The 26293-nt window shown below is 49.0% G+C and overlaps 1 protein-coding gene across 1 annotated transcript in view; it reads left to right on the top strand.

The window, feature by feature from the left end:
- The first annotated feature begins 24935 nt into the window (after positions 1-24935).
- The window catches only part of PM20D2 (peptidase M20 domain containing 2), a 421619-nt gene continuing 420261 nt past the window's right edge, over positions 24936-26293 (top strand). The window contains exon 1 of the mRNA XM_069606510.1: positions 24936-25645. Coding sequence (XP_069462611.1) covers positions 25220-25645 — 426 coding nt within the window. The 5' untranslated portion in view covers positions 24936-25219. The remainder of the gene's footprint in view (positions 25646-26293) is intronic.

The following is a 26293-nucleotide window of genomic DNA, read 5'->3' as shown; positions in this document are numbered from 1 at the left end:
CAGGGTGGCAGAGAGGAAATGGCGTGCTTCATGTTCATCCTCTGACAAACTGGCCTGCCGCCTGCTCCAAAGGCAATACCGGCTCTCCGTTCTCACTAAGAAGAGAGCCCTTATCCAAGCCCGCATCTCTGAGGCATCAAACAACTCGGCCGAACTCTTTAAAATCTGCAAGGAGCTGGCCAACCCTGCTGCAGTCTCTACCTCTCCTGTTCCCTCCCAGGCCCTCTGCACTGCACTGGCCTCGCACTTCATCTCAAAAACTCAGGACATCCTGTCCTCACTCTCCTCCCCTCTCCTCCCTCCCTTTCTTCCCGGCTCTTCCTCTTGCTCTCTTGCAGCCGCCCCTCCGCCCTCCTTCTCTTCATTTCCACCTTTTTCTGCTGACGAGGTTTCCAGACAAGTCCGATCTATGAAAGCCTCGTCTAAACAGGTTCACCCCTGTTCCTCCAAAACCATCAAGGACCACATCGTCTCCCTGGCTCCTGCCCTGGCTGACTTTTGCAACCACTCATTCGCCTCTGGAGTCTTCCCATCCCCCCTCAAGCACTCCCTTGTGCACCCCCTCCTCAAGAAACCCTCTTCCGACCCCTCCTGCCCGGCCAACTATCGCCCAATCTCCATTACTCCCTTCCTGGGCAAGCTCCTGGAGAAACTGGCCATCTCCCAGCTTAACCTCCATGCTGAATCTGTTGGTAATCTTCATGACCATCAATCCGGCTTCAGAGCGGCCAGAAGCACGGAAACTGCTCTCCTGAACATCCGTGAGGACCTGCTCCTGAACCTTGATTCCAACACTCCCTGTGTTCTCATTCTGCTCGATCTCTCCTCTGCCTTTGACACTGTCAACCATGCCATCCTGCTCAACCGTCTCCGTGATAACCTGGGTATCACTGGTCAGGCTCTGGCATGGCTGACCTCTTTCCTCTCCGGTCGACCCTCCCAGGTCCAAATGGGCTCCTTCCTCTCTGACATCTTTTTCTCCACCTGTGGTGTCCCCCAGGGATCCAACCTCTCTCCCTGGCTTTTCAACCAGTATCTGGCACTCCTTGCCCACCGCATCGCCGCCCTCTGCCCCCACTTCCAGTGCTATGCGGACGATACCCAGCTCATTTTCAGGCTACCCTCGGCCTCCTCCTCTCCTTCCCTCATCTCCGACTGTCTGTCTGCTATCCAGGAATGGTGTGCCGCCAATGACCTCTGCCTTAACGCCAGTAAGACTGAGATTCTACTCATCGGCGCACCCACTCCCTCCTTCCCTGCAGCTCTCTGGCCGGCCTCCCTTGGCCCCCTTCCTGCCCCTACCTGCAAGGCTAAAAACCTCGGGGTCATCTTCGATTCCACACTCTCCTTCTCTCCTCATATATCTGATGTCTCTAAGAAATCACACTACCAGCTGCACCTCCTCAGAGGTATTCTTCCCTTCCTCTCCTTCCCCCAGAAGCTCACTGTCTCCCGAGCCCTGGTTCTCTCAAGGCTGGACTACTGTAACAGCCTCTATCTTAATCTCCCTGCCTCCACTCTCCGCCCTCTGCAACTTATCCAGAACAGAACTGCGAGACTTGTCCTTGGCCTCAAGCCCAGGGACCGTATCTCTCCAGGACTGAAATCTCTTCACTGGCTCCCAGTGGCTGCGAGGATTAAGTTCAAAACCCTCTGCATTGTCCACAAGGCCTTCTGGGGCCTGGGGCCTAAATACCTTCAACTCTCTCTTCCTAAATATCTTCCTTCACGAGCCCTTCGCTCATCCATCTCTAACTCCCTCATGGTCAGCCGCTTCTCGAAGCAACGTGCTGGGGGTAGATCTCTCTCCGCAGCAGGGGCCTCCCTCTGGAACAGCCTGCCTGCCTCCCTGAAACTTGAGGAGAACCACCTCCGGTTCCGGAAGCACCTCAAAACCTTCCTCTTCGCTTCTGCCTTCTCTCTCCCTCTCCCCTGCTAAACCTGCTTAACTCCCCCCTGAATGCTACACTTAACCTGCATCTGGGCCACTCTCAGCGACCTCGGTCCAGGGCCCAGCCACTCTCCACTTGCACTGCCCCCCTGGCTCCCCCTGCACTGTGGGACTGTCACTGTATCCCTACAGCCCCCTACCCAGCACTTGCTCTGCACTTACCTCGCACTTGCCACCAGCTGGCCCTTTTATTTATTATTTATCATTTATTATTTTATTACGCCACTTACCTTGTACTGCACTTTTCCCCCCACCTCCTCCCCCTGCACTTTCTCCTTTTCCCCTTACCTCTGCACTTGCGCGATCTGAATGACACCTGGCCTAGTAGGATCGCTTGTCCGTCTTCCCCTTGTTTCCCCCCCTCCCTGCCTCGTCGCGCCTTGAAACACTTGTGTATAGGCGCGTTACAAATACCATATCATATCATATCATATAAGTAGTACGGCTTGAGAAGACTCAAGTACGATCCTCATTAATTATATTTTATTGTTTTATGATGAATGATTTGGGTGAATGGTGTCTGTGTTGTTTTATTTAGTTAAGTGTACAGTGTTAATATGCATTTAACTGTAACACTCTAATATGTACTTACCTCTTATCGACGCTGACTGCTTAAAAGGAGTCTCAGTAACATCTTATACACCACTTGATAGATCCACCGCTACTCGGTACGAACGATGAACTGTGGAGATGTTGTGAACTATTATGTGTGTTTTGTTATTGGTTTTTATGAGCATTGTTTGCTTTTATAATGTCATTTTTAAATGGCTGCTCACTATTGAGGTAGGTTTCGCTATTATGATCGTAAGACATTGGGCCTCATTACACGGAAGGCGGTAACCATGGCGCTATTAGCACCATGGTTGCCGCCGGTAATTTACCGATCCCGCCATGGTGAATGGCGGAATTACGGGCCCATTCCAAGGTTGGCGGGCCGTAATTCCCCATTCACCATTGGCCCTTCCCCATTCCCATTTGAGCCCCCATAGGGCTCAATGGGAATGGGGAAGGCGGCAATTACGGTACCGCAAACTGCGGTACCGTAGTTGCCTCCAAGGTCCCTTTGCGGGTCCCGTCCTTAACGGCTGGTAAAACCAGCTATTAAGGTAGGGACCAGCAAAGGGACCTCGCAGTAGGGCGGTAAGGGATTACCGGCACCGGTGCCCTTACCGGTGCCAGTAATCCCTTACCGCCATCCGTGTATTGAGGCCCATTATGTATGTATAATTGTTAACCATATATGATATATGAATTGTTTGATTGAAGTGTATATTTGTTAAATGAACTAATCACAATAAAGATTTATATTATATATAAGGGTATGGTCAGACATCATCACCATTGAAGGCCATAAATCCAAGACAGGATGCAAGAGGGAGATAAATATCTACTGGGTAGAGGATACTAATGAATGCCCAGTGTGCACCACCAACAAATCCAATGTCCACCGTTCACTAGTGGGGGGCCGGTTCTTGTTTCATAGGGACTCATCCACCCTAAGCCAATTTTAATTCAAAGCGGTGCTGATGAAAGCCATAGGAAAAGCTGGGTGGGACACTAAAGAATATGGGACCCACTCTTTTAGAATAGGTGCAGCAACGGCAGCCTGGCAAGGAGGGCTGGGGGCGCAACAAGTTAAAGCAATTGGGGGATAAATATATGAATGTTACAAACGGTACATAAGACCGGAATTAATTTGAATTTTTCTTGACATACAGATCGTGACGCCCCCCCTCAAATCAGCATGGATCATAGGTCACTCCTTTGTGTTCAGAATAGCGCAATATCTCAGGCAAACCCAGAGCTTTTTCACAAGGACGGGGCACACCTCTCTGAGAAAGGGATGGAGCAATATTACAGGGAAATGATAGACAATTTTGGGGAAAGAGGATGTCGGTAGCAACTTTTGGGGGGAACCTGGAAGGCCGGTAACCCATCCAGGTGTGGCGGCACGGGCCAGAGGGCGTAACATCTGAACCTTGTGCCCAAAAGTATACATTATGTTTTATTACTATGATTATGATGTTTTGTGTATTATTACGTAATGTGAAATAAAAATCCCAGAGCCTTTTATTTCCAACACTTACACAATGTGTGTGTGGCACATGGGGGACAGGGGTGGTGTCAGTCACCAACCTCTTGGGTCCACTGGTTATAGACAGCGCTGCGGAGGGGGCACCCCGCAGCTGGAAAAGCGGGGGCCAGTTACCGGTGGGGCATGTTGGACAGGAAGGGAGAGGGGCAGGACACTGGCTGGCAGATCACCAGCCAGTGTTAGGGAAAGAAGCATGACACCTCTCCCTCGCACCCCCACAGACCCCTGGAGCCAGGCAGTATGAGAGGCCAGGTGGGGAACGCCACTGTACAAAGGAACAATAAGAGGGTGCGAATGCACCAGGGGCAGCACAGGGGAAACAAGAAACACACCCAGGTAGGGACAAAAGGGGCACCCCAAGGTGCAAAATGCAGTCAGCGCCAGCCAGCCGGGGGCTGTAAAAAAGCCCCCACACGGGCAAACAGAGCCCAAGGCTAGTCCCTGGCCAATATAAGGAGCTGCAGGAGCAGCCAAAGAGCACAATCACATTGGGACTCGGCACGGAGCACCAACCAAGTATCCTGTGTACTCAGTTTACTTTTTCTTTCCCCCAAGGACCCTCCCACCCAAGCACCTTGGGATTCTCTTTGAGGAACAAGTTGGAAGCCGAGAATGTTTCCGGGGTCGATGGCACTCCATTGGTGCCAGGTCCCGTTACACAGTGCACCACTGTGTAACGGGACCTGGGTAAGGAAAAGAGATACAGGGCAATGTATTGGGCCCACATCGTCGTGGGACCAAGAAGGTGGCACGGGCCAGAGGGCCTAACCTTTGGACTTCGTGCTCAAAAGTATACATTTTGTATTATTACTATGATTATGATGTTTTGTGTATTATTAAGTAATGTGCAATAAAAATCCAACAGCCTTTTATTGTCAACACTTGCACAATGTGCCGTGTGGCACAAAACCCTTTGCCAACAAGACTTGTATCCTCAGAAAATCACTGAGGCGAAAACCTGGTCACTCAAATCGGGACAAAGTCCCTTTGCATGCTCTCAAAGAAATATAATAAAAAACTCAATGAGTAACAAAGTGAAAATAGAAACATACACAATGAGGGTCATTACGAGTCAGGCGGTAGGGGATACCAGGCACCGGTAAGGAGACCGGTGCCAGTAATCCCCTACCACCAAATCCCGAGGTCCCCTAACAGGAACCGCAAGGGACGTATGGTTGTACCACACGTCCCTTACAGGTCCTGTTAGGGGACCAGGCCGCTAATTACGGGCCTGCCATTAGCAGGCCCGTAATTAGCAGCCCTATGGGGGCTCAATGGGAATGGGGAATGGTTGGTGCAATGGGGACTTACCGGTCCCGCCAGGGTCGGACTAGACCGGTAAGTCCCCATTGCACCACACCGGACTCGGTCCCGTTATTGGTGGCGGTCATGGCGCAAATAGCGCCATGACTAACACCAATCTCGGAATGAGGCCCAATGTCTTTGTATCACAAAAAATGTATTGATTTCACAGGCGGTGAATAATCACCACATAAATGTCAAAAAAAGAGTAATTGTATATAATGCAATGAATTACAGCATTCATTGATCCCAAAGTCAATATTAAAGAACAATAGTGAATATGTAATTTACAAATGAAATCTTTTGAAGGAAAACTTTCACAAAGAAAATAACAACTCCTGAATCAAGACGGAGTAGCTTCTATAGTTTACACCAAAGTACAAGCAGTGTCATCATACAATCACATTAATACACTAGGCGTTTCGGGGAACAAGCCCCTTCTTCAGGTGCGGATGTTGATTGCATTTCAACAGGTTCTACAAAAAACACACGCATAAATAATGTCACTAATGTATTCAGGCACTGTCCAAATGAACAACTGTGGACTATCAATGGCAGAACCAAACTTAATGAATTAAACTGAACTTCCAAATAGGGTGGGTCTTCTACTATGGCACTCAAGACGAAAAGGAGAGAATATCTGCCAAACTGATGGATCTTCAAAGACAAGCGCAATCTCATGTGCCCAGAATAGCAACCACTTGTCCTGTTCTCCGATAGAAGTAAACAGGATAAATTGATTCCCAGTAGACAAGAGTAGACACAAAGCCACAACTTGTCAAAAAACAACTATTCCCGCTAAGTTTAAGACGTGAATCTGCATTAGTGCAGTCCCAAAAAGCTCCAGTGATCCATGTAGCCCCAAACAGTGATTACCTGTATGCCATGTAACTCAAACGTGATGCGGGAACGGAAAGGCGGCTGGTAGAACAGCCTTCCGTCCCGCATCGCATTTAAATTTGGTCTGGTAGTCCGTCACGTGATCAACAAAAAGTGATCATGTGATTGGAAGATAACTCACAGCACAGAAAAACCACGCCTTTGTCGCTTGGCCAGCTGGTACATGAAGACAATAAATCACCACAGGTTATAAAATGTAAATGCCTCAAGAGCGTTAAAGCACTGACAGGTGTGTAGAAGAAAAGTTACAGAAAGTTCTAAAGTTACGCGCGGTACAGACTCACGTGACAATGACTGACTAGCATCATGTTGTTGATATTCATATATGACGGAAAAACTCAGTAAAGAATGAGAACGCTGCTATGGAACGTCCTATCCATGTGAGTAGGTAGGACAGGAATAAATCAAAACTCTGTATGAGGCAATAAAATTGTGTCTGTGTAACTAGTGACATCTTCACAGCGGCATGCAAAAACTGAGCATGCTGGTTGACCAACAAATCATTGTGAAGACTAAAGGCTCACCCTTTCCAGTGGGTTCAAAAAGAAGCTCGTATAAGGAAACATTTTTTAAGAGAAAAGCCAAATAGATTGGAACACTTGGTGAAAAGAACCGTGTGCAATGAGAGCGGGTAACAATGGAATTTGAAAAAATAAACAAGATTGGACAAAAGGTGGAGCAAATGGTAATGTACCTGCTAGAATAAATAGGGAATAATAAAAGAATAACTTTGAGGGAATAACTAGGCGGAAAGACATCTGTAATAAAATTACACAAAAAAAAGACCAGCTGATGCCATTAAACGCCATAGCTGTTCATATGGATGTGCCACTTAACAATTTCTAATACCAAAAAAAAATAGGTACTGATACACACAATCCTCAACTGAAACAAGTAAAAAAATGTCAAAAAAGTTCACTAAAAATCACAATCAAAGATACTACTTAGAAGATCAAGATAGAGTGGAAAGTATACAGAGAAAAGTTTTAATTTCAAATGTAACATGATAGATCAAACTCATTGTTCATGCCTCTTGGCTCAAGTGAATCAAGTCTATCAATCCACTCAATCTCTTTTTGTCGAAGCAACTGATGTATATCACCACCCTCTTTGGACGTTTGATTTGCTCAAGGATTAACAATTTCATTTGAGCTATAGTATGATTAAACAGTTTGAAGTGTTGAGCAACTGGAGAGTGGACTGAACACAAATGGATGTTAGGTTTATGTTCATTCCATCTCAGCTTGACTTTTCTGGTTGGAAGGCCAACATAAAAGATGCCACACAGACATTTAATCCCATAAATCACATGGCTGGTATCACATGTACTGGTATGACTCAAAGAAATAGTTTTTCCAGTATATGGATGATTAATACTTGAGCCTCCAATGATGTTATGACAATGTTGACAATTGTTACAAGGTAAAGTACCCTTATGTGCGCTCACACCCACTGGTGGTGATTGATAGTCTGCTTTGACTAGAAAGTCTCAAATGGATTTGTTTTTTCTGTATGCAAACGTAGGTTCAGTGGCAAACAGTTAAGATAATAAAGGATCCATTTTAAGCATTTGCCAATTACGTTTAATGATTTTTTAAATCTTATAGCTCTGTTGAGAGTATGTCGTCACATACACCAGAGCATGTCGTCACATACACCAGAAGATCAGTGTCCGATCTAACCGTTTGTTGCAATGTTTTAGGTCTTAGAATTATAGAGGCTTGGGTCAAAGATGTAGACAAGGTATTTTGGGAATATCCACGTTTAAGAAATTTCTCATGTAAGTTCTTGGATTGAAGAACAAATTCTGCCGGCTTCTGTACCATATGAATTGACTGTAGGGTATAGATTGGATAGTGGTATTAGGGTGGAAACTTGATGCCAAAATGTATACTGTTTCTATCAGTCGGCTTATTGTAAATTGTGGTATGTAGACGTTTTTCCTCAATATATATTTCCACATCAAGAAATTGAATCTGTTTATTACTGTCTTGGGTGGTAAATTTGATTCTCGGTGCCAATTGATTCATAAAGGAGAAGAACTCCAAAAGGCTTTGGTGAGTACCCCTCCAGGCACCAAAGATATCATCGATGTATCTGAGGTAGGTTCTTAGGTGAGTTTGATATTCCACTTTGTTCAGTATAGATGTTTGCTCAAGATATGCCATATATGTATTGCTGTATTCGGGTGCCATGGCGGCCACCATGGAGGTACCAGAGATTTAAATAAAGTGTCTGTCTTCAAATCGAAAGAAATTGTTGTTCAGTACTATTTTTAACAAGCTTAGTATACATAGACTGTTGGCACTGCAGTTCTGGGAGGAGAGTAACAACCACTCCATTGCTTCCTTGCCTGCCTCATGAGTAATATTCGTATACAAACTGCATACGTCCATCATGAACAGAATATCAGTGGTTTCTTCAAAGTGTAGGTGTTGAATCTTCAATAGAAAGTCTGCAATATCTTTCAAGTAAGTTGTTGTACATTGGACTAATGGTTGGATAGCCTTGGCAGCAATTATAGGTCTTCCAGGAGGGTCAGAGAGGCTTTTATGCACTTTGGGTAAAACGTACAAAACAGGCATAATCAGGTGAGTTTTGGTTAAAAAAACATGTTTATTTCAGAAATCCAATCTTGTACTACAGCCTCATCTAGGAATGTGTTAATGAGAGTTCTAACTTAATCCGTTGGGTCCGTTAACAGTTCTAGGCATGTGTCTTGGTCACTGAACTGACGTTCCACTTCTGCTTTGTACTTAACACGGTCCATTATGACAAGAGCACCGCCCTTGTCTGTTGGCTTCAATATAATGTCCTTATTTTGCCATAGTTTGTCTAAGGCTTGTTTTTCATATTTAGAAAAATTGCTAGAAGTTTTCTTGTATTTAAAAGATAGTGACTTCAAGTCTCTCAAAGTTTGTTTATGGAAAACTTCCAATATATGGTTCTGTGTGTGAGGTGAAAACAAGTCTTTAGGTGAAATTTCCAAATATTTTGGAGGCTCCATGGGCTGTTGGCCCTCTGAGGTAGCGAAGAATAGTTTAAGTCTCATCTTTCTCATAAGCCTGAAAAAATCTATCTTTTCCTTCAAAAGACTACTGGAATATGTTAGCACAAAGGACAAACCCTTTTGTAAGGTCTTCAATTCAAATGAATTCAACTGATATGATGAAATAATTATCACAAAGTTTTCTTTTGAGATAAGTTCACTTGGCGTGCCGGATTTTTTCTTTTTGGATCTTCTGGTTTTCTTTTGTCTAAAAAAGACAAGCTTGAGCTTGGGCCTGGTGCACTCCTCAAATTTTCACTCACTTCTTCTTGGTAAGATTGCAAATTTTGATGACGTGCCTCTTCTTCTGTTTCAGGTCCTGAGGTTTCTGAAGAGGATGTATGTGAATTAGAGGTCCTTCTTGTCCTTGTTTGAAACTGTTGTGGATTCAGTTTATTGTAGTAGTCCTTCCAAGAATTAACAATGTCCAGTTTGTAATCAAGTGTGTCTCTTCTAAATTTCCTGATTTTTTTGTTCTTGATTTCAGATTTGAACTGGTCCAACTTAGTATTCACTTCCTCTAAAATGTTGGACAATTGCTCTTTAGTCATCAAAGAAGACAGACTAGATTTTATAGATTCAATTTCTTCATTCAATTGGGTTAAAGACTTTGGTAATTCCTCAAAAGTAAGAAGTATGAGATCTAATGAACATCTATTTAGAATCTGTCTCCACTTCTTTATGAAGCCAGGGCTCTCTCTACATAGAGTAGGCTCAAGTTCCACCCGTAGGCCTCTGGGAATTCTTTGAGATTTATAGTATTGTGCCAAAGTACTGGCATGAAGTTTTTGATTGATCTCACGTTTAATAACCCTCTCCAATTGTTTTATTAAATCTTCTGGATTTTTAGTACTCTGTGAACTTTCTTTCTCGGTAGTAGCAATCAGTCAACAAAACCCTTTGCCACCACCTTTCACCCGCCACCAATTTCTCTCCCATGGCCACAGCCTGGATTACCTCCTTTCTCCTTTCTCCAGGACAGAAAGTCTTCTCTGACAAAGCCTGCGCTCATTCCAGCCTCATCAAATGTGGAGTCCCACAGGGCTCTTGCATATCCCCCACCTTATACAACCTATTCACTGAGCCACTTTTCCATATCATAGACATGTTAGCCATCACCTATACCAACTATGCTGATGATACGCAGATCCTCATACCCCTCTCCGGCGACTATGATTCTGACAGGAAAACCATCAATTCCATCTACTCCACCAATCCAAACATGGATGACAGATAATTGGCTGTGACTTAACAGGGAAAAAATGAATTACTGCTAATTAGATCCCCCGCTTCCCTAAAGAAGCTTGACCATCAGTACTGCTCCTTCAAGATCGACAACACTACCATCCCTGTCTCAAAATCAGTAAAAACCCTGGGAGTTCACCTAGACTCCAACCTCTCAATGACTAGATAGGTGAACGTGATAGCTTCTGCTGCGGGTTACCACTCTAAACTGATCTACGCTGCAAGACCCTTCCTCTGCGAGCCTAACTGCTTCACCATAGCGTGAGCAAATATCGGCTCCCGGCTTGATTATTGTAACGCCCTCCTAGTACACACCTCCTAAAAAAATATCAGGAAACTCCAAACCGTAAAAAACAATGCCTTTAGGGCAGCCACCGGCATTTCCAAAAGCGAGCAATGGATTCCTGATAGAAGGAAAGATGGCCCTTGTGGCCTCTCTGTTTCTATTACCTTGTTTTCCCTAAGTCCTGGGAAGCCCAGACTCTGTCCCTTCCTTGACTGGCTGTTGGGTTGAAGAACCATATATGGTATTGTGGGGATGTACAGGCCAGACTGGCTGAAGCCTTCCTAGTGACTGTATGTTGTGGATACACCCTTGGGGTGGGACCTGTGTGAATAGAGTGTGTGACCAATATGCATGCTATGTTATGGGTGTTTGGTGTCTGTGTGTGTGACACAAAGAATGAGCAGCCCTGCCTGAAACTGATATGAATGCAGTGTAGTGTGCTGAAATGCTGGGTGCTTGCCCCAATCCACATTCCTTGTTATGGGTGTCTGGGTGGAAGTGAATGGCCTGAATGCACTGTGAGCCTGATTGGCTGACTGCCTGCATGAATGCCCTTCTATCTGATTGGCTGACTGAGCTTGGCCCAGCAGTGTGAATGAGGCACAGATGTGTATATCTGGGGACCTCTCACTTTCCAATTTGTTCAGAAGCTGAAGTTGAAACTTGAAGCTGATTATCCTAGAAGCCCAGCTGGAAGAAGAATGGCTGCTGCTTTCCTTCCACCCAATCTAAATCTGTTGAGTCTGTCGAGGACTGATCCGAGAGAGGACCTGGCTAGGAGACCTCTCCCCGAGCTATGAGGGAACCTAATGCAGAAACTGATCTTCATTGAGGTGCCCTGGAAGCCAGTCCCAAAGGCTGTCGACCGGAGAAAGGGTTTACCGAGAATCTCGAAGTAAAACACCAGGACAATGAGGCAGTTGAAGTCCATCGCCGTCGACCCGGGGTTCAGAGGAATTCCATAACTGCTGGAAGTCCACCGAGTTGTGTTGTCCAGAAGCCGGGACAGCTTGACGCTGTGCTGCTCTACGACCGGAGCCGCATTGCTCCACCTTGTCTAATAACATTAAACAAAGGGCTTCCTTGCCATCACCATCAACCTCTTTGTCCCGCCTGAGAAAGTCAATGTCGTCGACGACCGAGGAAAGTTTGCGGTGTGTTTCCCGCCACCCGAACCCCACAAAGACGCTGTCAAGTGAAGATCTGAAATCCAGCCGTATTCGAGTCCCGGCTGTCAACGCCGACAACTGATGTGTGCTGCCGGTCCTACATTCTTCACTGAGTCTTCTTTGCAGCACTAAACATTTTGCATCAAGGTGCACCGCATGCCTCATCTTCACAGGACCTCCATGACTGATTGTTGAAGAGCATTATGAAGGTTGAAGCTGCAGTCTCGACGAAAGTGTTCACATTTCTTCAAGGAATCTCAATGCCTTGTGGCTCCTGCTTTAAAGGGAGTCCATTCTCGAGGGAGCCGTTGACGAACCATCAAAGAAACTCCTCTAACTCAGGTACATTGGGGTAGTTGAACATTTTAACCAGGAAACAAGACTATTTTTTTTTAATTACAAGTATATAATCACCGAAGGGATTTTTACAAGAGGATGAAAAGAAGAACTTCAATTTTCAATTTCTTAAAAGTATTTACAGAGTGTTTATAAGAAATCCAAAGTCAAGAGAAGCTGTAGCTAAAGGAAGAATGAGCAAATTCAAAGTAAAGTAAAATAAAGTCACAAGGCAAAGACACAACCAGCCCTCCTGGTGAGTGGTCCATCCAACGCCCAACCACGCATTTTACCCCTTGTGCTTGTGCTTAAGTGGGTCCGCACTGTCGAGACTCCGAATCTGTAGCTGAAAAGATTTGATCCAAGATTTTGGTGGCTGCTATTGTCCAAGAGGGTCTCAAGCCTCCTATTAGGCAATCCCACCAGAGTGCTTCGTCGACCAAGTAAGCTTGCTTTAAATGATGAAGCAGGTACAGCGATCTATATTTGTCTGTTCCTGGACACAATAGAAGAAGATGCCGTAATGTTTCGATTTGTTCGGTGTCATTACAAAAGCGGCAGACATTGGTCGAAGAGAGGCCTCTTATGTGCAAGATTTCGTTCGTAGAGAGCAAATTCAGCCTAGCACGGAGGAGAGTATTCCGAGTTTTTCTGCTTGGATGTTTTATCAGAAATGGTTGGATTGTATTTAGTTTTCTACATGTTGGAGGTAGGTTACTAGTCATCTTGTACTCAGAGGCTTTGTCCAATGTGTTTATCCAATCCATTTCTTCTATGCGGGTTTTGGTTTTTGTTGGATTACACAAAAGTTCTTCCATAGAGCTGCCGCAGATTTCAAGCTGTGCTGTACACATTGCCTCCCATTTGGACAGAAGTATGCTTGTACCTAAATTCATCTCCGCCTGCACCAGCGAAAAGATTGTCGGGGAAGAAGGATCTTTGATCTTCCTGTATAACATAACAGAAGCCCTAGTTACTATTGACTCCAGAGATGAAAGAGACAGTTCGCGTCTTATCAGGGCTAATGGAAGGTGATAAGTTCAACACTGAGCGCCAGAAAAGGCTCTCCAGTCTGGACCACAGTGAGATAGGTAAAGATGGCATGGCATCCGCTCCATAGGTAATAGTTGGGATAACTTTGCCCCGATAGAATTTGAGTAGGGGCATCAATGAAAAGCGCCCATATTTTTTGTACAATATTTTTGCTGGTGAGACAAGGGTTTTCATTTTTTCCAAGAGATGGTGTTGCATCGCTGAGTCTTTAGGTGTCGGGTCAATGAGAACCCTGAGATGTTTAAATTTTGCTACTTGTTCAATTTTGTTTCCCGCCAAGAACCATGAATTGATCTTCTTCCTCTTGTGATTTTTTTCAAACACTGTGATCTTTGTTTTTTGTTTATTCACTTCTAGGTCATTGGCAGCTGTATATGTGGTCAGGGAAGTCAACTGGCGTTGTAGGCCAATTGGGGTCTGGTCGAGTTGGATAAGATCGTCCACGTACAAGAGTCTTGGGATCTTCTCCTTGCCTAATTCTGGGGGGAATGCTCGTGTTGTGGTTGATGTTTCTTTGTAGTCCCCAAAGTATGAGAGAAAGAGGGCCAGAGCTAAAGGGCAACCTTGTTTGACCCCTCTGCTAGTTGTTATAGCTGATGAAAGCAGACTACTGGTGTTCAATCACACCTGCACCGTTGTAACAGCATGTAGAGCTTTGATGGGATTCAAGATCTCCTGTGGACAATCCCAGTTGTTGAGTTTTCCCCAAAGTTTCCTTTGATTGACTAAGTCAAAGGCCTGGGTGAGGTCTATGAATGCCAGGTACATGTTCCAATTTGATTCTCGGGCTTTTGCTTTTAATAGGCTGAGAATAAAGATGTTAATGCTGGTTCCTACTCCTTTTTTGAACCCAGATTGAAGGGGGTCGTTACAGGGTGCGCTTTTCGCCCAATGATTGAAATGGTCCAACAAAAGGGATCCAAAGACCTTCCCTATGACATCAAGGAGAGCCACTGGACGAAAGTTCCTAGGATCATCCTTCCTACCTTTTTTAAATATGGGGATGATGACCGCTGAGGTCCATGAAGGCAGGATTGTACTCAAGATCGTGCATTTTTGGAAGATCATACTCAATAAGTTTGTCCAATCTTCTGGTGCAGATTTCAGGTTTTCATTGGATAGGCCATCGGGCCCCGGAGCCCTCGATTTCTTTAACTTAGAAATTTTACCCAGGATTTCAGTCTTATCAGAAAGGTCGACCCAAGGTTCTGTTGTCAGTGATGGTAAAGGCACATCACAAGAGTCAGGAGATCTGAACAATGTTGAGTAAAACCCAATCCATGTTGCTTCTGAGACTATTTAAACATTAATGGACTGGGCTTGTTAATACTCTTTATTGCAGGTTCGCCAGGTGAGGGGATCCTCACTCAGAACTGTGTTTTAGTAGCAAGAGAACCATTCTGCCATTGTTTAAACTAACTTCCCTTCCTTCCTATGATCTATGATGATACACATTGTTATATGATTTGTCTGCCATTATAACTGTCAGCAGTTGATTAATTTTAAAGGAGTCAATAGCTAAGTGTGGTACCACACAGACATTGTATATATTTGCCATATTAGAATTGACAGAATTCAAAGTGTGTTATTAATTGATGTGTATATCGTCAACCTTATTTATATATAAAGAACTGTCAGGCCGATTCCTGGAATCAACGTGCGCCGAAAAAACGGCGCACGTGTGCGAAAACGTGCGATTCGCAGTGAAATAGCGAAAATCGCAGTGCAAGTGCGATTATCGCAGTGCAAGTGCGATTATCGCACAGAAAACATCGCACATCTATTCATGGAAGTCTGTGCACGCGCGAAATGTGGGATGTGCGCTGAAAAAGTGCACGGCGCACGCTGGCGCACAGGTCATCGAACGCCGTGCGATAAGGCCACAGCGAATTCGCACATAGCGCGGCGCACATAACAAAAGTAGGCGTAACACGGGGCGTCACACGCAGAATGGGGAACAACTTGTGAAAATGTGGGCGTCACGTGGGAAGTACAGGAGGCAAGTGCGCAGAACGCCCACACGCTCGCCTACAACACGTATTCATGGAATCGAATAGGGAAAAACAGCGCACGGCCAAAGACGCGCACAGGCCCATACATGTCCGCCACACGAAAGCAGGCGGTAGCGTCCCTGCGCAGGAAAAAAATGTGCGCCAAAGTCCTACACGCGCGAGAAGGCCCACACGCGATCGGGCCTGGGGGAGCGTGTGCGTGTATTTCAGGGGTGCGTGTGAAGTTCCACACGCGATTGGCCTGGGCGCGTGTATTTCAGGGGTGCGCGAGAAGTTACTCACACGCGATTGGCCTGGGCGCGTGTATTTCAGGGGCTCGAGGGTGTTTTCACACGCGATCGGGCCTGGGGGAGCGGGGTACGTGTATTTCAGGGGCTCGCGGGTGTTTACACACGCGATCGGGCCTGGGGGAGCGGGGTACGTGTATTTCAGGGGCTCGCGGGTGTTTACACACGCGATCGGGCCTGGGGGAGCGTGTGCGTGAATTTCAGGGGTGCGCGTGAAGTTCCACACGCGATTGGCCTGGCCGCGTGTATTTCAGGGGTGCGCGAGAAGCTTCTCACACGCGAATGTCCTGGGCGCGTGTATTTCAGGGGCTCGCGGCTGTTTTCACACGCGATCGGGCCTGGGGGAGCGGGGTACGTGTATTTCAGGGGCTCGCGGGTGTTCACACGCGCGATCGGGCCTGGGGGAGCGTGTGCGTGTTTTTCTGGGGTGCGCGCGAAGTTTTACACGCGATCTGGCCTGGGGGAGCGTGTGCGTGTATTCCAGGGGTGCGCGAGAAGTTCCACACGCGATTGGCCTGTGTACACAATTCCATTGGACCAAAGGCCCTGACAGCGCAGGCGCCTCTGTGACGTGACACGCGCGGGCGTGTCCCTGTACCCACGTCCGAGTGTCAGCCTGCGTGATTGGAGGATAGTGCCTCAGTGCGTATACGCGGAAGTGACGTTGGACGTGTGTTGCGGTTTAAAAGGTGCGTGTAGTACGTCATTTCCTTGTACGTGCTTCCCGTGGAGAGCGAGTCGGTGAAATCTGTACTTCTTGTCGGTTCACACGCGATTTACTTCACAGCGTTTCCAGTTCATACTCCCTGTAACCTCTGTCAGTATTTTTCTGATAATCTTTTCGACCTGTTTCCTCAAACAGCGTTGACTTCTCCTTTTGTCCTGTCTCCTCAGACAGTGTACAATTCTTCTTTTGGCGGGGGTTTTGCCAACGCGCGCACGCGCGTATTTTTCACGCTCTTTTCCCAGGCAGACGGTGAGTCGCGCACGTATTTACCAACTGTGCTAGCCCCGTGTGTAGCGTACCCCTTCAGAGATCATTGTAGGCTGCGTGTGACACGCATACGTTCATTTTTGTGTTCCTGGGTGCCACAGCGTAGTGCAGGTTCCTTTTCCCACGCACGTGGTCTACGAGGGGTCGCGTGCATGTCATTTTCTGTTTTAGGGGTGCCTGTGCGTTGTGTGACCCGTCATCTTTCCCCAGGGGTTACATACAGCCTTGCTAGAGCACTTGGGTACGAATTCCATCTAGTACCATACCCCTTTGACCCCTAATTGCCCAGGACAATTGTCCACTGCAACTCCCATACGCACAACTCCATCAGTGCCATGGCTGGGAGGCGAGCAAGTGGTAAGGGTGGCAAAGGTGGCCGAGCCTCAAGAGGTGGGCGTGGTGGGCGCGGTAGGGGACGTGGCCAGGATTTGCAGACTCCCCCAAGCCCCCCACGTGTGGAGGACCAGTCAGGGACACCCTCCCCCCCCCATGGCTGAGGGAAACGTGGCTGACACCATCCCTGCTCAGCCCTTGTTGGACCGGCCCGTTGTGGCACCTGACCTAGCACAGGGTGACTCCCAGGCTGACTTCCAGGTCGCCAAGTCTAGGCCACGGGTGGCGGCGCAAGCCTGTGTCACCAGGCCACGTGGTACAGGGGCAGCCATGTCATCTGCTGCCCCGAGTAGGCAGGGTGGGGAGGCTGCAGGGGCAGCTGCAGCTCCGTCCACCCCATCTCTGACTCCCCCAGCAAGGACAGTGTTGGTCCCGGTACATCAGACTGAGGTTCCCCCTGCCATCATCACACTTCAGCTAATGCCTGCAGAAAGACATGTGGTCAGTGTGCCATCGCACACTACTACTACACAGTCCACCGGTGCTCCTGCCTCTAGTGTCCAGAGTGGCGTAGGGCACTCCGGATCCCCACCACCCACAAAAAGAAAGAGGAAGAGTGCTCGTCCAGTACAGGCTGATGACCCCGACACGGCTACACGGTCCGGCACGCCAAGGAAGCCTAGCTTCAATGATGCCGAACTGGATGCACTTGTGCAGTATGTGTCCGAACATGACGCCGAAATGTTGGTCACTTCAGGGTGTAGGATTACACCTGCTCGACGTCAGGCACACTGGCAGTCCATCGCGGACAGCATAAGTGGCCTTGGGTTCATGAGGCGCACAGCTGTTGAGTGCTACAAGGGCTGGAACGACCTTAAGCGTAGGGCAAAGAAAAAGCTGGCCTCAAGTCATGCCGCAACTCTGGTGACTGGAGGTGGGTCTCCACAAGAGGACATAGAACTCACTCTACATGAGCATGTTGCTGGGACCTACGTCACAGAGGAGCAGATCCAAGGTGTGGGAGAACTGCCAGATTACGAGGCATTGTCCGGTGAGTGCACATGCATGTGTGTGTGATCCATGTGTATGTAGTTTGTGGGAGGGGATTCGGTTGAGTGCCAGGTCAGGGTGTGTGTGCCTGAGTGTTTTGTCCCACCCATGTGCTTCATCCAATGCATTCTGCGCCCCGGGATTTGGGTATTACAGTGTCCCTTCTGGCCACAGTAGGCGTTTTGCACTACATTGCACCAGTTGCCCTTGAAGTGGCATCTTGCTACCACATTGTTCCGTATTAAGCTGATTAAGCAGGCCGATTGTAGGAATTCACCTGGTTCTACTGCGCATCACTCTGCCCCATTGTCACATATATGTCATGGGCATGGTACATGCCATCTGTGTGATGGCATGTGTCATGTATGTGTATTGGACATGCCACTCACAGGCCAATGTGTGATGGCACTGCTAGCCAGCATGCAGCTGATGTGTTGCTCTCCCATCTCGGTGTCATCAGTGTCTGACATTTTCCTCCCCTTCCAACTCATGGCCAGTGCATGCATGGGAGGGTTATAGTCATTTGGGACATGTGTAAATCAAGTACTGGTACTGTAGCTTGTCTGGCCTAATAGCGTGCCATGGTGCTAATGCCTGTTTCCATTTTTTTCTTTCTTGTTTTTGCAGAGGATGACGCACCTGATGCTGTTGAGGGAGAGGAGATGGTGCAGGCCCAGGAGGGATCTGAAGCACGACCAGGCACCAGTGGGGGACGTGGTCTGGTGGTGGGGGAGAACCCTCTCTTGCTGCAGGCCATACTGTCCCGGGGTGTCCCTGGCTGCACCTCCCCAGAACTCTTCTCAGGTGTTGATTCGGATGAGGCCTATGTGGATTCGCAGGTATGTGTTCATGGAAGGGATACTGTTCTGTCCGACCCACCTGCACCAGGGGTAGAGCCCACCATGGGGATGTCAGTGTTGGTAGGTGCGCCTGTGGTGGTTACGGATGCAGGGCCACACTCCGCAACATCTGATCCTGTTCCTGGGCCAGCAGTTCAGAGGGGAAATACAGTCCTGCAGCCTCAGGCAGTGGCGACACAGCAAGGCGCAGTTCGCCTTGCCCCAGACAGGTGTGGTGCCCGCCAACGCGGTGGCCGTCCGCCACCAGGCAATACCGCATGGGAGCAATCCATTTACGGTATGGCCAACCAACAGGCAGCATCATCCGAAATGATTGCACAGGCCATGGAGAGGGTGGCCACTTCCATTGTCCCCCCAGAAAGGCAGATGGAGCTACTACAGCAGGCAACAGACTCCATTTGCCAATCAGTCAGGGAGGACATGTTGGCGTCCAACAGGGACAGACAGGGGGCCCTGGACAATCTGAGGGAATCAATTTCTATAGATGCCCAGGGACAGAGGGTAGCCCTGAGGGGAGAGATCCGGCGCCTCAGGCAGACTCTTGTGGACCTTGAGGCTTCCACTGTCACCAGGACGGAACAGCTGCTGGAGCGCCTCACCCGTACGCTCTCAGCAGAGATGCAGGCAACTCGGGCGGAGGTCCGGGCAACACGTCGGGTGTTGCATGGGGATCTCCGCACCATATCCCTCCAGAACGAGGCCTTCCAGGCCTGCATGCTTGCTGCCATGGAGGACCAAACTAGGGCATTGCGTGGGCTGACTCCCATGGTACCACCACCTCCTGTGGCAGCAGCAGCAGAGGTTGAGGAGAGCGAATCCAGCAGTGAATCTCCCACTATTTAGTAGCCGTGCAGGCCATGAGCCCATGGAGGTGTTTTTTTTTCGCAACATTCACGCAGGTGACTGTTGGTGGGCACCCTGTCCTCGGGCCTCCTGGGTGGCCTCCCCCACCCCCCCTGGCCCACACATGGCCATTTTTGATTTTTGATTTTTTGTTGCAGTGTGTTGCCTTGTGTGGCTCCCGTGGGCATCCACTGTATTCCGGCTGGGCACATGCAGGCTTGTCCTGAGTTTGGGTTAGATGCTTGGGTCAGTGAGACACACACCCCTCCTGCTTCCCATTTCCATGGGCTTGCAAAGGGTGTGCCCAAGTGACAGTGAATTACACAGTGACGTTGGACTCCCATGAGCTGTGTGGCCAGTCTGTAGTCAATACTGTGTATACATTCCTAGTGCATATTGTTGTTGTATTGTGCACTGCATGGTGTATTGATGTGTGCTTGTGCATCCATGTCTCCCTCCTGATTTGCAGGTTCATTCCTCATGTCTTCACAAGGCCGTCCACTTTGGAGATGGGGCTCATGTTGTCAGCAGTGGACTTCCAGATGTGCATGGCAACAACACTGTACAGTTGGAGGTGGTGGATGTGCTGGCATTCTCATGTTGTAAGACTACGTATCCTTTGCCTTAGTACTGTCATGTTTATGCTATGTCGATTGTATTGTGGTAAGTATTTGGTCATGTGTGTTGTTGTTTCTACATTCATGTGGGCATATTGTGTGTGGCCATTTTCCATTAGGGACACTGTACTTTGTGACATGTGTCATGTTTGGGGGATTACTTTGTTTGCTCTCACATGGCATGTCATGCCATGGTGTGTTGGGTGGCGGTGCTGGGGAGGGGTTGGGTGACATGGCACTGTTGTCATGTTGTGTCTTGCAAGGGGGTAATGATTTCAGCAGCATAGAAGTGTGTCTTTTGAACGCAGCATTGGTGCTGTTTGTGTAGTTTGGGAAGCACACAATGGAACACTTCCAGATGTACAATCTCAGGCTGGTATGGTTGTGACAGTTGACTGTCCATTGACACATCATAATTGTCAGTAACAATCATCATTGATTGTCAGCTGGTATGTGCCAGGGCTGTGTGCACTCCACAGGGGTGTGATTTTATGTGAAGTAATTAGCCAAGAGCTGCGTACGGGCTGCCTCACCCCGTGCCCTTTCCCCTCCCATGCGCAGTGGGCATGCATGTGTTTGGGGATGTGGGGGCACCACCATGTCCACGGCCAGGCCCCGGCGTGTTGCAACGTTGTGCAGGACACATGCTGCCACTATGATCCTGCACACTACTGGGGGAGCGTATAACAGCTGTCCGCCAGAACGGTCAAGGGAGCGGAAGCGTGACTTGAGCACTCCGAATGTGCGCTCCACGATGCCCCGGGTTGCAATGTGGGCTGTGTTGTATCTTACCTGGGGCGGCGTGGTGGGGTTCCGAATTGGCGTCATCATGTGGGTGCTGAGAGGGTAGGCATTGTCCCCTGGGGAGATGGTGATGGGTATCATCAGTGGGGTTGTGACATTACTCAGTATCTGACATGCATGCATGCGCAGTGGCATTTATACTCACCGAGCAGCCATGTATCGCCATGCCGCCCAGCTTCTATGTCCCGGTTTAGGGTAGACATTCTGTAGATGAAACTGTCGTGGGTGGAGCCTGGATAGTTGGCGTATACTGAGGTGATGATTCCCTTGGCATCACATACTACCTGGGCGTTGATGGAATGCCAGTGCTTGCGGTTTCTATAGATGTGCTCAGTTGCCCTGGGGGGACGTAGAGCCACATGGGTGCAATCAATGGCACCTAGCACTTTGGGGAATTGTGCCACCCTGTAGAAGTCCTGGGCAACAGCCTGTCTTTCTGCAGGTGTTCTGGGCAGGTATATGTGCCTGCGGACTGATGGGCGTGCAGTGATGATGGCCAAGACCTGGTGTAGGCAGCGTGACTGCGTGGCCTGTGACACCCCCCCCACTATGGCACTTGTCCGCTGAAATGATCCAGTGGCCAGGAAGTGCAGTACATTGAGGACCTTCTCCAGGGGGCTGAGTGCTTGGGAGCACAGGGTGGTTGATGTGAGGTCATCCTCCCACTCACTGACCAGGTCGAGTATTATGTGAGGTGGAAACCTGTACCTCCCATACACATGGTCATCAGGCATCCCAAAAAGGCTGGTTCTGGGTGTAAAAATTCTGGCCCTGACTATCCTCCTCCTCCTCCTGCGGTATCCCACGGCCACTGCTGCTAGGAACGGTATGTTCATCCTGGCGTCTGACGTTGTTTGTTGTTTGCGTGCACTTTTATGCTGTGCGGGTGGACGTACGCCTACTTCCTGCTGGCGTACGTGTTTCCGGATTGGCCACGTTCGTTTCCATGATTACGTGTTGTAGGCGAGCGTGTAAAACTTCCCGCGCAGCCCTGGAATACCCGCACCCAGCCCAATCGCGTGTGAAACCACCCGCGAGCCCCTGAAATACACGCGCCCAGGCCAATCGCGTGTGGGACTTCTCGCGCACCCCTGGAATACACGCACACGCTCCCCCAGGCCCGAGCGCGTGTGAAACCACCCGCGAGCCCCTGAAATACACGCGCACAGGCCAATCGCGTGTGGAACTTCTCGCGCACCCCTGGAATACACGCACGCGCTCCCCCAGGCCCGATCGCGTGTGTAACCACCCGCGAGCCCCTGAAATACACGCGCACAGGCCAATCGCGTGTGGAACTTCTCGCGCACCCCTGGAATACACGCACACGCTCCCCCAGGCCCGATCGCGTGTGAAACCACCCACGAGCCCCTGAAATACACGCGCACAGGCCAATCGCGTGTGGAACTTCTCGCGCACCCCTGGAATACACGCACACGCTCCCCCGGGCCCGATCGCGTGTGAAACCACCCGCGAGCCCCTGAAATACACGCACACGCTCCCCCAGGCCCGATCGCGTGTGAAACCACCCGCGAGCCTCTGAAATACACGCGCACAGGCCAATCGCGTGTGGAACTTCTCGCGCACCCCTGGAATACACGCACACGCTCCCCCAGGCCCGAACGCGTGTGAAACCACCCGCGAGACCCTGAAATACACGCGCACAGGCCAATCGCGTCTGGAACTTCTCGCGCACCCCTGGAATACACGCACACGCTCCCCCAGGCCCGATCGCGTGTGAAACCACCCGCGTGCCCCTGAAATACACGCGCACAGGCCAATCGCGTGTGGAACTTCTCGCGCACCCCTGGAATACACGCACACCCTCCCCCAGGCCAGATCGCGTGTGAAACCACCCGCGAGCCCCTGAAATACACGCGCGCAGGCCAATCGCGTGTGGAACTTCTCGCTCACCCCTGGAATACACGCACACGCTCCCTCAGGCCCGATCGCGTGTGAATCCACCCGCGAGCCCCTGTAATACACGCACCCAGGCCATTCGCGTGTAATACTTCTCGCGCACCCCTGAAATACACGCACCCAGGCCATTCGCGTGTAATACTTCTCGCAGGCGCAGCCCTTTGCAATGGTTTTGCGATCTTGATGGCTTTTCCTTGCGCGAGGGCGTTCTTGGGGGCGTAACTGGCGCTGCTGCAGGGTCGCTGCGCCACTCTGCGCCACGTCTGCTTTTGGAGGTGGGAATCCATGAATGCGCTGTGCGCGGAAATTGATTTTATCGCACACGGCTGGCGCAGACATTCGCACGGGCACGCTGTGCGCCAGCCGCGTGCGACACTTTTGGGAAGAATTACATGAATCGGCCAGTGTGTTAGCACATAACAGTGTGTGGACATTCCTTTGTGGGAGGCTTGGGAACTACACTGTACTTAAGAACCAGCCTGCATCACATCTTGAGAGCTTAAGCCTTGGTTGCTCGTCCATTCTACCATATAGAGAATCTTGGTTGGGGCACTGTGTGCTTCTACTCTGCCATTGAGAGGGCATGAGTACAGATACCCCCTCCAGTCGTTACAGCTACCCTGAGGCCTGGGAATGAATTCTTGGGCTACATTTAATGGATGGGGCTATTCTTATTTACTGTGATTTATATATGAAAATGCATTGTTAAACAGCAAATCAGCTCTAAGTTTAAGATTCTTCAGGTCTAATGTGATATTATTGATATTAATGAGGTATTTATTTTATATTTATGAACATAAAGGTCAGCCTAGCTGAAGTTATACAAATCTAGTTGGTGAATTTGTATTATTTACCACTATTGCACTGGGAGGACTCACCCTTGGTGAGACAGGTACCCAGAGAATTTAGTTTTTCAGGAACTTGGGACTCCCAGGTACTTGTTCCGCCTGGAGTCACTGAGCCATAGGTTTACACCAGGTTAGGGATACGATTTAATATCCCTGGATTTACATACGCATGTGCGCAGTAAGGTGCATGCCCATTCTCATGGTTACCTACAGGTTGCAGTTCAATCATATATCCCCACAGGTGCTCCTCATACATAACTAATTAAGAGCAGAAACACCTTACATCAGCATACAACAGGTGTCCCTGCTAGTGCATCTCTGCTGTTGGTGACACAATTAATGGAGGCGCCAGTGCACAACACAGAAAAGCCCAGGGACTGACATACTATTGGTAACTTTTTATGTTAGCAATGTTATTCAAAGTGTAGTTTTTGTTCATATAAGTGATGTTTTCGAGTTAAAAGGTCATGTGGGGTCACTTCATGGGTTGTTAACCTGCAAGATGTCACTACCACGGCTCCTGGAATTTCCTTGAATTGAAGTCTCTGTGAAAAAATGTGTACAGGCAGCAAAAGTTAAAAAAGAACAAAATCATAACATATATTTTTTTATTTAAACCTACAGAACGGTTGAGTGGCAACTATAAGTGAGCATCTGTGGGGTTTTTCACTACTTCCAGCAACAGCTGTAGTGAGCGAGCACATCAACTAGAACATATCAGTGGCAACAAATCTCGTTCAATGATATGCGTGGTTCATAATACAATACATGTATACCAATGGTTTCGCGTTGACTGAAATGCCCCCTCCCCCCTCTCTGGCACGGCACATGTTTATTTACTGCTGCCTAAAATAAAACACGCAGGACGGCTTGTACTTCAACGTGGGTATCCAGTTTGCGAAACACTCACGAGCTTGTGAGGCAATACCTTGAAGAGAGGGTTCACGCTGAGCCATGTGCACACTTAGCAAGCTCGGTTGCAGGAAAGGAAATCGGCTCTGCTAGTCAGTTGACTACGATTCCTAGAAGGTTGTGCGACGTTTGCTGGCCAGGATAAGACTCCCGGCTGTCAGGCGACTCTGAACCCGACGCCACGGAAGTGCCTGGCCCTAAAGTGCGCACGATTCCGACTTGGTTAGTGAAGATTGGTTGCGGTTTGAACTGTAGAAATTACTGTGCGTACACTGCTGACGCGTTTTACGTTTGAAGCGGACCAGCGGTTAAGCCACAGGAGGACAGAGGGCGGCACAGTCAACAGGCTGGCCGGCATGGAATCGAGAAAGCAGCCCCAGACCACCTCCACTACGCGTTTACGATCCTGCAAGCAGTGTGCGGCCGAGTGCATAGATGCAGCCGCCGGAAGGTTGTGCCGTCTGAGCGACGACATCTGGAGCCACCCCGAGCTGGCATACGAGGAGCGGAGGGCCCATGACACAATGACAAAATTCTTCTCTGAACATGGATGGGCCGTAGAACCTCACTTTAAGATGGATACTGCCTTCCGAGCCGAGTGGCAGAGCGGGGGCGAGACGGCAGTCCGGCCGCTGACTGTTGGCTTCCTGTGCGAGTACGACGCTCTGCCTGGCATCGGTCACGCATGCGGGCACAATCTAATCGCTGAGGTGGGGGCGGCCGCTGCCCTGGGACTGAGGGCGGCCTATGAGAACCTTCCGGAACCGGTCAGAACGCTTAAGGTGCGATGGGTGTCCCACCAACCGTCGTTCTGCAGACACGCGCCCTTCCAATAGTCTAACTAATCTACATATTTTGCACGTTGAATAGGTAACAGCTGTCGAAAAGTATAGTCTTGGCACAGTAAGTAAGGGAAAAAAATCTGGGTAATTTGCTATTGAAAAATTCCCCATTTCCCTACATTTCATTTATTTTATTTATTGTGCATTTGTAATGGGCTTATAAAGGGGCTGGTCCTACTATGCCTTGTGAGCATTCTGCAAGTGCAGAGAGAGAAGGGGAAGGGGGCGGGGTTACTTGTGCCTAGGAGTTAGTTGTGTGCAGCAGTAAGTGGCTGGCAGACATCGCTTGGTACAAGGTGATCAACTGTCGATAATAAGTGCTAGCCTGTGAGAGCACAAGCCAGTGGGTGCCCAAAGGCAAGGGATGGGATGGGTGGAAGGCTTAAGGCGATTGGGCATTCGGAAGGCCAGACCCAGATGGACACATAGGGCCTCATTACAACCCAGGCGTTAAGGGTTTAACGGCGCCGTTGGCGCCGTTAACCCTTAACACCTGATTACCATTTTAACGCCTGCTTTTAGCAGGCGTTAAAATGCAAGGCGCTAACCCGCCTTGGTGCTAATTACGGCACCGTAATTTACAGTGCC

The sequence above is a fragment of the Ambystoma mexicanum genome, chromosome 4p, assembly GCF_040938575.1.
Source record: "Ambystoma mexicanum isolate Mex_15411 chromosome 4p, UKY_AmexF1_1, whole genome shotgun sequence".
Classification (NCBI taxonomy): domain Eukaryota; kingdom Metazoa; phylum Chordata; class Amphibia; order Caudata; family Ambystomatidae; genus Ambystoma; species Ambystoma mexicanum.
This window is presented reverse-complemented; position numbering and strand designations above follow the sequence as displayed.